Here is an 11,085-nt window from a genome sequence, read left to right as displayed (position 1 = left end):
GAAATCTTCATCTCCATAAAGCTTTTCAGCAGATGGAAGCATGAAGTGCTCCAAAATCTCCTGATAGCTAGCTGCATTGACCCTGCCCTTGATAAAACACAGTGGACCAACACCAGCAGCTGACACGGCACCCCAGACCATCACTGACTGTGGGTACTTGACACTGGACTTCTGGCATTTTGACATTTCCTTCTCCCCAGTCTTCCTCCAGACTCTGGCACCTTGATTTCTGAATGACATGCAGAATTTGCTTTCATCCGAAAAAAGTACTTTGGACCACTGAGCAACAGTCCAGTGCTGCTTCTCTGTAGCCCAGGTCAGGCGCTTCTGCCGCTGTTTCTGGTTCAAAAGTGGCTTGACCTGGGGAATGCGGCACCTGTAGCCCATTTCCTGCACACGCCTGTGCACGGTGGCTCTGGATGTTTCTACTCCAGACTCAGTCCACTGCTTCCGCAGGTCCTCCAAGGTCTGGAATCGGCCCTTCTCCACAATCTTCCTCAGGGTCCGGTCACCTCTTCTCGTTGTGCAGCGTTTTCTGCCACACTTTTTCCTTCCCACAGACTTCCCACTGAGGTGCCTTGATACAGCACTCTGGGAACAGCCTATTCGTTCAGAAATGTCTTTCTGTGTCTTACCCTCTTGTTTGAGGGTGTCAATAGTGGCCTTCTGGACAGCAGTCAGGTCGGCAGTCTTACCCATGATTGGGGTTTTGAGTGATGAACCAGGCTGGGAGTTTTAAAGGCCTCAGGAATATTTTGCAGGTGTTTAGAGTTAACTCGTTGATTCAGATGATTAGGTTCATAGCTCGTTTAGAGACCCTTTTAATGATATGCTAATTTTGTGAGATAGGAATTTTGGGTTTTCATGAGCTGTATGCCAAAATCATCCATATTAAGACAATAAAAGACCTGAAATATTTCAGTTAGTGTGCAATGAATCTAAAATATATGAATGTTAAATTTTCATCATGACATTATGGAAAATAATGAACTTTATCACAATATGCTAATATTTTGAGAAGGACCTGTATATTCTTAAGATGCCCGTAGACCTCTTGAATATTTCACGTTTTGCTCCATTAAAACCACAAACTTCAGTCTCTTTCACTCAAGACTTTATTGTGATGAACCAACACTGGACATAACTGTTTAGCAGTAGGAAAATAATCTGAAAAGTGCTGCAAATTCACCCTGTTTACATCTGATGCTCCTAAATACAAGCCAGCAGCTTCCTTCAGAAGCCATCTAATTAGTCACTTAAAAGCTTTTTTAAACAAAAAGATCTACTTTAAACCAATCTAAAGAGATGTTTAATATTGTGCAAAAAAAGACCACAAACAATATTTAGTTGAAGAAAATGTTTTAATTCACAACTGGAATATAATTTAAATAAAATCTATAGAAAACAGATTTTTGAAGCATTCAATGACAGAGAAAAAGAAATGAAGCATTGACAGGAGGAAGTATTGACCTTTTAAATACCTGCATATTCCTGTTGGGGAAGCTTTAATCAAACCAGAGCCTTTATTTCATTCAGCGCAAGGACGCTTACAATCATCAGCTCAGAACTTCAGTGACACATTTAGCTTATATTTTAAATGACTAAATAAGGATAAATATCCCCTTCCTTAATGATCCCAAAATCATAAACAATGATTGAGAGAAGCGTCTGGATGAGTTTTATGGGTTTGTAGGGAAAAACTGATGTTACTTTTTCAGCTTCAACTCACTGAAATGTCAACATTTGGTCTTATAAAACATACAGACTTGAATCTTAAACTTAATCTTGCATTACTAAGGATTGGATGATGCCAAGCAGTAAATGAAGCATTCTTAGACTTTCACTATTGAAGAAATACAAACAAAAAATAACATTTATCTTCTTTTTATTTGTTCCAGGGCCTTGCCATTTAACTCTGACGTCGTAATAGTCAAGATGAGAGAAAAATATGCGAAAGAATTTTGTTGCAATTTCAGCCAAAACCTCAAAACTGGAGAAAAGATACAAGCACCGAATCACACATACAAATCGAGGTGTTGACATCAACCATCTGAAGTCTGCTAAACGCACAGAGGTGTCACAGGAAACGGTTAGAACCGGGGCTGTACACTGCCACGAGATACTGGGTTGTTCTGTTGAGGCCGAGTTGATCGCAGTAAGACTAGAACAACTGCCACAAAGGATATGAACACATGAGAGAATAAACTCAGAGCTGAGACTGCTTATATGCACAGTCTCACACCACAATACAGCAGGTTGTGTGTGTGTGTGTGTGTGTGTGTGTGTGTGTGTGTTCTCATCAGCTCTCCTTCAGTTTGGGAATGAGTGTGTGTCTTGATGTAGCAATGTTCTGCATCAGAGAACAGAGCGGATCATTATGAGGCTGTTGCTGCAGGATGCAAGACCGGTTGGGTTGGGAAAACTCAGAGTAGGCGCGATCGGACTGTTGACATGTTTCGTCTACAGACAAAGTGTAAGGAGCGGAGGGGCAGATAAGAAGAGGTCCTACAAGTGGGAAATCACTTGTTTGGTGGTTTGTATGGTTCCAGAAGCTGCTTTGAGAATGTGTTGACCTTGTCTGCGCCTCGAACTTCATGAGGCAGCAGCGGTAACTTCACTATGTGGAAATCTTCATAAAGATCCTCCATCTGCAGGGACAAGAGAAACCAATGATGAATACATGAGAAGAATAACAATCATTGCTTTAAATATTCAAGAATTACAAATCTGTGAAACAAGTTTTAAACTCCTGCTTCTTCTAATTGTGTTTCAGTAATCCAGAATTGTTCCCCAGAACGACTGTTCAATTTCTCCAAACTTTATTCCAATATGGATAAATGATTTATATTTCCTATTTATTCCTTACTGTACAGTTGCTCACGTTGTATTCTGGTCTATTGCAGGCTCCTTTAGCAATGGATGTCTGTGTAAATCTATCTCACTATGACTTTAGAAATGAAAAATCAAGTGTCAAAGATAAAACGTATTTACAGGAAATTGAAAAAAAGGCATCTGAAAGTCATAATTACCAGAGAGGTGGCGGTGGTTGGGGGTGGAGGGGATCTAACAACGACCTGATGCGGGAGCTGAGGGATTGATCATTCTACCGTATGTCAACTTTTCCACATAAAAGCTCTTTAGGGTGAAAAAGTATTACTTTATGTGATTAACACATCTAAAGATTCTAATATCGCATTCTTTTTACATTTTTAATTATGCCTTTTAAACCATTTTTGTGGTGTTTATGAGGATAAAACAGGAATTAAAAAAAAAACAAGAGTTTTGTGCATGAGTTTGAATTTCTGGGGAGATTTTCTCTAATCTAGACAACGTCCCAAATTGAACATACAGGCTCAAATTTATACACATATGCTCACTAGTGTTTGGTACAGGCTGCAAACGATAAGGACCAACTGGCATCAATAATAATCTTTTCTCCCAAGCGTAATCAATTTTCTCCGTGTAGGACAACAAAGAGCTGAAATCGATCACAAATTACAGAGAAACCAAACTTTTTCTTTAGCCATCTTCAAGCTGGATAATTCACCAATCTTTTTATCAGAACTGGAAGATCTCATTTAAATACCTGGCGCAGACCTGGCTTTTATACATAATTATACATTTTTAATATAGCTGAGATAAGGGCATTCTGTTTTATATATATTCTGAAACCTATTTTTGGTGTGCTGGGGATCATTGCCCTATTGGAACATTGAACTTTTTCAATCATCTTGCTGCTGATTTGAGTTGAAGGTTGAACAGTTTGGCGGCAGTCCACCTTTATTCCACCTACATGGTTCACCAACACCGCTCTCAGCCAAGCTGACCCTTATAATATGATGCCAGAAACTTGTTGATGGCAACAAAAGTGTGTGATTTCTGCCAAGGGATATTTACTGTCTCTAAATATCGGTGAGAGGTCTGTATCGTTTTTATCCTGTGTATTAGACAAAATCTGCGTTAAACTCAGAATTATTCACCTAAAATTTGATTTTATAATTCATTGAAGTTGTATGTTGCATCATCATTCCAGCTTAGAAAAAGCAGCAGCTTAAACTCATCAAATAAAAGCATAAATTAATTATGCTAGTCCTGCTGATGATTTAAATACCTGAGCAGCACAGTATGTAACTATAGACATTGGACAGATTGTGCTTTTGGAACTGGCTGATAATAAAGATCTTTAGTCACTTAAATAAAAGATTTCAAAAGTTAAAAATCTCCATAGACAAACTTTGAAACATGTACAGAACGAACACTCATAGGCCGTACCTGGTCTAAATATTTGGACTGAATTTTGTGACGGGCTTCACACATTTTACAAGGTTTGTCTACGTCGGGGAAAACCAGCTGGTTGACAATTATGTTGTGCGTGTCGATGCGACACTTGGCTAGTTCCTGGATCAGCCGCTCCGTCTCATAGAGCGACAGGAACTCAGCGATGCAAACACAGATGAAGGTGGTCTGTTCCTGGACAACGGGCACAGAGCGAAGGGCAGAGGAGTTAAAAAACAGATGATCAGCATTTCTGAGAGACACAGAAAACAGAAACCTTATTCCCTTAAGAAAGTGTGAAAATGTGTATTAGATGTGGACCTGTTTCATGCAGGGAGAAAAAACATGTACTAAACACATGAACTTTAAAAGTACATTCAGGGGGATAACATGTCAAAAATTGCATAGGACTATACTTTCAGAGAAAACCATAATACAAAGTTGTTGTTTTTACCATTTTGTTATTATTGTTCAGTGTAATGAAAAAATAACTTGTTCCTAAATTCATCCTGCCATGATGGATGGACTGATCAAAATAAAGAGATGGATAGATGGACAAAAGGATGTGTTGGCAGATAGATACAAACATTTGATCTTAGCAACTCTAACAAAGGGTAGATAGCTAGCTAGCTAGTTATATAGCATGTCTTCTTCTGGGTTGTTTTGTTGCACAGTTTGCTGTGGGAAAATAACTCAAAACGGACGAGAAATGCACACATTAGCATGATGCGTCCAGTGTAAAGGCATGGTTTAATGCGTGTCTAAAGATGATCACAATGCGCTGCTCCAGGTGTGCGTTGCCCTTAAACCTTGATTGTAATGAAAAAGTGAAAATAAATTGCACTGATCTCCCCTTGGTTCACTTAGCACACATTTAAAATGGCAAAGTCTAACAAAAAAAAACAATAACAAAGAAGCTGCATGGGAGTACCAGATGACTTGTCCAGAGAGCCATTGTTACATGTGTGGTACTTACTGGATCTTTGAACTGCTCACTAACAGAGCGAATGACTGGTAGCGTTTCCTCCAGTTTGGATGCCAGCTGGTCTGCGTTCATGTCACCCAGACCAAGCATGTTGCACATCTAGGAATAATAAAGAAAAAAGATACTATTAAAGCCTCAGTCACAGCTATTTAAACCTTGGTAGAAAAAAAAACGGGTCAACTGATCCCTCCTCACCTGAGAGATGAAGGGGCTGATCTGATTCTTAATTTTCATGAGGCGACCCAGCCCTCGCTCCACGATGGTTGGGAAGTTGAGCAGACGCAGTGTGTGGCCAGTGGGTGCAGTGTCAAAGACCACAACTGAGAAATTCATTCCTTTCACCAACCTGTTGTACAAGTAATTAGCCACATGGACTTGACACCTCATTAGACACATAATTTATCAGTACCAGGAAAAAAAAAAACAAGGATCTGGCCTCACAGATCTTTTCATTTATGTATTTTTTCACCTCATGACCTCTGCATAGCTCATAGCCTCATCAATGCCAGGGAAAGCACTCATAGCTTCCTGCATCATTTTCTTTCCCATGCTGAGCATGTTGTCCTCCTCAAAGAATTCATCGGGCAGTTCTGCGACGCCCAGGCTCGGGTCAATCTCCTGTTTAAAACAAGTATAAAAGACGAAGAAATTACAAAATGGCCTGTTTTTTTCCTGCCTTCCAACGATTCAGTTTGACAAACATTGGGGCTTGTGAAACTCACATGAACCAGCCGTCCTCGTGATACTAACAACTGGTGCACTAATGCAAAAAGCTTTCCAAAAACAGGATAAATAAAACCTCTTTGTGGTTTTCTTGACAGCTGCATCCCCTTCTCAAATGGTGGATCAGATGAGATATTTTGACAATAATACCATAGCTCCAAAAAAATACACGAAGGGTTAAGGCTTGAGCATCTTAAAATAAGGTTAAATCACTGGAAACACACCAGTTTCCTCCTATAAATATGGAGGACGTTAAGTGGATTCAATAAATTATCTTCAATAATTAAAATGATTGTGATTAAGGTTCTTTATACCATTGTGCCAATATAGTTTCAAATTCCCAATTCCATTTTCTATCTCATCACACAAAGAGGAATACACTAAAAAAAAAAATATATATATATATATATATGTATATATATATATGAATAAATAAATCACCAGCTGCTGAACAAATTGTTTCACTAAAACAAAAGATGTTTAATTGTTCAAATTTAGGAACATTAATCTCTCTAAAATAATGTTGATGTCCTCTAAAAGACTTCTTGATTTATTAGGACTCACCATCGCAAAGAGGTTGTCATAGCCCTTGACTTTTGTAGGCACCTTCGAGAATTTCTGGTCAAAAGCATCAGAGATGTTGTGGGCAGGATCTGTGGATATGATGAGGACACTCTCCCTGACCGCAGCCAGCTGGACAGCCAAACTACAGCTAAACACACAGAGGAGAGATACGATCTGAGAGATATTTTCTTCATCCTTTTGGAGAACGTGAATAGAAAAAGTTAAGATATGTGGCATTCAAAAAATGTACATTCAAAAATGTTCTGATGCTTGATGGGCAAATGGTGCTTGGTGAATATTTTTAGAGCAAAATTAACTATTTGGTCTTAAATAAAGCAAGAAATTTTTTTAACTAAGCCATAAACCATCATTGTTTAAATCATACTTTAAGTAAGAATCAGGACTGCCAGTTATGGCAACATTACTGTACGCAATATTAGTATTGCAGAATCTGGCTTGACTGCAATAAATATGAATTATTTATTTAAGTGTCATATATTCAGGCTTTATGTCAGTTCTGTATTTGTTGATGCTTGTTTAATTCAGCAGAAAATGTTTTAGGAGGACATTATTCTGGAAAGAAAGTTAAAGTTGATGTTTATTTATATCAAGTCATACTATTATCGCGATATTTACCAACACTGTCAAATATCGTATGTTTTCCTGATGTAGGATAATATGGATAGTAAATTGTAAAGCTTAGCAAGAGCTTTTTAAAAGGTTTCTTCCTTAATGTGCGACTTCTGAGCTCTTTATTTAAAACAACTTCATCTAGCCCAAAGTATATTTCTTTTTTACATAATGTAGCAGTGCTTGCCGTTTTAATTACACAAAACAAAGGGAAATCTGATGCCTATCGTGAAGTACGCATACACATAAAAAATAAACTGAAAAAGAAAATCACGATTTAAACTTTAAGAAAACGGATCAGCTTGCTAAAACTATCTTTAAAGAACAACCTGTGTTTGAACCTTGCTGCTGTCATTATTTGACATGTTTATCCCGTCCTTCACGCTTGACGGCTAACGCTAACATTCTTGTCACACGTAGTAGCCCTTTAGATTTAAAATGCTATATCAACAAACGTACAGCAGACAAATGCCCGGTTGAAAACAAGGAAAGACCTGAAGACCTCAACAGTTATTACTGAAAATTAAAGAACAGAAATTCATGAACCGTTTCAGCCTGCTAGCTTTAGCTGCTGACTGTGCTAGACAGCATTTAACTAGACGGCAAACGAAGGCTAACGCTGATTTGCTTACCAGAAAACTGATAGAGTGTATTCTGATTAAGTTAAAAAATTCCTATCAATAAAACCGACATAACTTGTTTATTAACTGATAAAAATCCACGTCAACGTGCACTAATAGCTAGCTACAGATAGCTTTTTCAGCTAGCTCGAGTGACTAAGAGCATTTCCTTCGACTTACCTACACGTAGTTTTACCGACACCACCTTTCCCTCCCACGAAGATCCATTTCAGGGATTTCTGCTCGATTATATTCTTCAGAGTCGGTTCTAAAGGCTCGACATCAGGCGCGTCTTCAAACTCGTCGTCCATCGCAGCGGCCATGTTGAATGTGTACATTCACCGTTCAGCTGCGGTGGACTGCTGCGTTCAGGTAGCCCCGGGATTCCGAACTACAAAGTCAAAACGCAATGTTGTTGCGAGTGTTTGCACGGAGCACCTGAAGTGACGCTGGGAATGTATAAGGATGCGCAAAACATATCAATTGTGTTATAGTCTTTTATTAAAAACTATTGTTAATTGAAAAGAAACAAGCTATTTTACACAGTGAATGTGTTCTGTTTTCAGGCCAAGGCACCGTAAATCGTTTAACTTTTACAACATTCTTTTTATTTAGATTTTATTAACAGAACTACAACTTTTTTTTCCACTTAACAACACCAAAGTGGGCTTCTGCCAATTTAAAACAATCGCAACCTCCAAAGTTTCAATGCAGCTAAGGTAATTTCTCAACCACCCAGCATCTATCATGTTTTGTATTGTGTCTGGACAATTAGCACGGTTTTTAGCTCCCTTGCTATCAAATGTCAAGTCTTCCTGTGGGGTGTGGAGCAGCAGTGGGTCTCCATACCCTGCATATACAATTTATATATTTTTAACATTTATTTTTAATTTTCTTCTGGGTCTATAAATCTGTATTCGTATTTTAGTTAAGGAAAGAAAGTGAAATTCCTGCACAAACCGGGTCTATAAAGCTGATTCCAATCACAAATTTTGTTTGGCATGATTACCAGTGATGTATCGCTCTTAGAAAATAAACGTACATTTAAAAATCTGACATGTGAGACAATCCTAGGGTTCTTGGACTCGTTGGTCATCTGGGGGCTTAGATTGTATATGGCTTGGGCCGGCTCTACCAAACACCACTACCAATATAAAACAAAGCAGGAAGAAGCAACCAAGCTAATAGAAATTGCAATTGGTACTGCATTCTATGTGTAGAAATATGTCTTGTGGATACAACAAAGTGGTAGATCAGTTCCATGTCTGCAGAAATGATCCTGTTTACACAATATAAATTTAAAACATTAAAGTAAAATAGACTTTCTTACTGTTTATCTAGGAGTTGTGTGTAATGCTGATGTACTCATTATCATTAATAAATGCTTTTATACGATAAGCTGAAGGGGCAGGTTCTATTTACAAAGATCTGGAAGAGCAGTGCTTGTGATCAGCTAAAACAACCACATCTAGATGTTGTTTTACTGTTTAGGACACTTCAAGTATCTCATGATCACTTAAAATCTTTATTATCAAACCAAGCTGGAAAGCATTGATCTTTAATGATATGCAGATTTAAAAGACTTTAAATTCCTAAAGGCAACAACATTAAACAGAATAGTAATTACATTTTACAACTTCAGTATATATAAAGGTAAACAGCTGCAGAGAGATTAAAAAAAAATCACTTATTCACATGAACAGACACATGAGGTGACGACAGGATAAGGCACTTGTCTCCATAGACATCTTGACTGCTTTTGTTGTTTCAGTCTCATTGCTGTCACACTTTTCCCCTTTAAGGTTCTTGGATCCATCTCTAATTTCCAGGCAGATCCAAGCCAGAATCTTAATTTGCGCAGTGTGAGCTCGCACACACTTCATCTCTCTGTGAAAAGAGCAGCTTCTTTCCTTCTCGGACCTTTCGCAGTCAGTCTGTCACAGCCAACGCGGCCAGAAAGCTGGGCCCAGGTCGACCCACTGGTGATGTAACTGACACATTGCTGAGTTCACCAGCCAACCTCTCAATAGTTCTACAACATTAGAGGGAAGAGAGCTGAGGTTCAGGTCTGCAGCTTCTTTCTCCAGCTTCTGTAGATAGATTGCTTCAGCCTCCCTTAGATCTGGTGAACTTTGGTGAAACTTTTTTGCCAAGGCAGTGAGCTGAGAATGTGAGAAAGGCTTACTTCCTGAGGCTGTTTCTAAAGGCTGATCCACAGACGTCCAAAATGGGTCAAAGTTGGATCCTAAACGACGAAACAGACGAAAAGGGTGATGATATCTGGGTTTGGGGTTGGAATCATAAGCCTCGGCATTTGTCACAAGGTTGTATGGACGGATAGACTGAGCATAGGATGACAGGCTGGCTCTAAGGTGCAGAAACGGTGAATCCCAGTCCATGTCCTCCTGGCTTTTATCAACAGTCCTATTTGGAAGCTGATCTTGAATTGAAATATTTAAAGTAAGGGCCACAGAAACATGTAAAAGGACAGTCATAATCCAGCAGAAGCAAGCAGCAAAGTGTAATGCTGTGCATGCGGTCTGCATTATGAAGGGCAGCACAAGTAAATGAATATTTATATCTAGTCTCCCTTTATATTTGCTAAGATTTTGGTACATCAGGGACTCAGAGTACCCAAAGTCAGACATCCTTGAGCCTCCAAACAATAACATGCTAAATTTAGAGTGTTATCACACCAACAACATGTTAGTAAGTACACCCAAAGTACAGGTCCCCAAAACTCATTCAACCCTGAGATGTTTCAAATAACCTGCAGATTGTTGCCATCGGGCAAAAATCATGTATCTAACTTATCAATTTAGTTCTTTCTTAAATTAACTCTTTTTAACACTCCTTGTATCTGTCTCTTGACTCCACAGAAAAAAAAATATCCACAGAAAATTGTTTAAAACAGCTTGTGAATAACGTCACTATTACATTTACAATGAGTGGAGACGGAGAGATTTGGAACGATTAAACAAGAGTCCGAGCTTGTGATTGATTTGCAATTCTAAATATTTTCTTTTTGTAATTAAAAATACAGATGCCTTCCGCTGTATATTTGTTTTGCATAAATTACTGCATCATTGCAGTATGGTTTAAGTATACAGTATATGCCTTTGTGTGCTAATGTGACACAAGAGAACTGTTATTAAAGAGAAACTAGTTCTGACATTGCATCGTCTCGGTACATTTTCATCAAAGGTTTTTACATTTCTTTTGATAAAAATTAATGACTTCCAAAACTTACCTAATACTGTATAGGGTTGAGAGTGGTCTCCAATAATC

General features: G+C 38.5%; 1 protein-coding gene and 1 pseudogene across 1 annotated transcript; both read right to left on the bottom strand.

Annotated features, from left to right (window-relative positions):
• Positions 1-1,342: 1,342 nt before the first annotated feature.
• Positions 1,343-8,173, bottom strand: get3 (guided entry of tail-anchored proteins factor 3, ATPase). The gene is made up of 7 exons (XM_047366952.1): positions 7,978-8,173; positions 6,548-6,695; positions 5,730-5,878; positions 5,456-5,606; positions 5,252-5,359; positions 4,273-4,470; positions 1,343-2,648 (listed from the first exon to the last, which is right to left on the bottom strand). The coding sequence occupies exons 1-7, from the start codon at positions 8,133-8,135 to the stop codon at positions 2,520-2,522; spliced, it is 1,041 nt and encodes a 346-aa protein (XP_047222908.1). The 5' UTR covers positions 8,136-8,173; the 3' UTR covers positions 1,343-2,519.
• Positions 8,174-9,308: 1,135 nt separating this feature from the next.
• LOC124868802 lies at positions 9,309-11,040 on the bottom strand (annotated as a pseudogene).
• Between the last annotated feature and the right edge of the window lie 45 nt (positions 11,041-11,085).

The sequence above is a fragment of the Girardinichthys multiradiatus genome, chromosome 5, assembly GCF_021462225.1.
Source record: "Girardinichthys multiradiatus isolate DD_20200921_A chromosome 5, DD_fGirMul_XY1, whole genome shotgun sequence".
Lineage (NCBI taxonomy): Eukaryota > Metazoa > Chordata > Actinopteri > Cyprinodontiformes > Goodeidae > Girardinichthys > Girardinichthys multiradiatus.
Note: the sequence above shows the minus strand (reverse complement) of the source record. Positions and strands in the feature narration are given on the sequence as shown.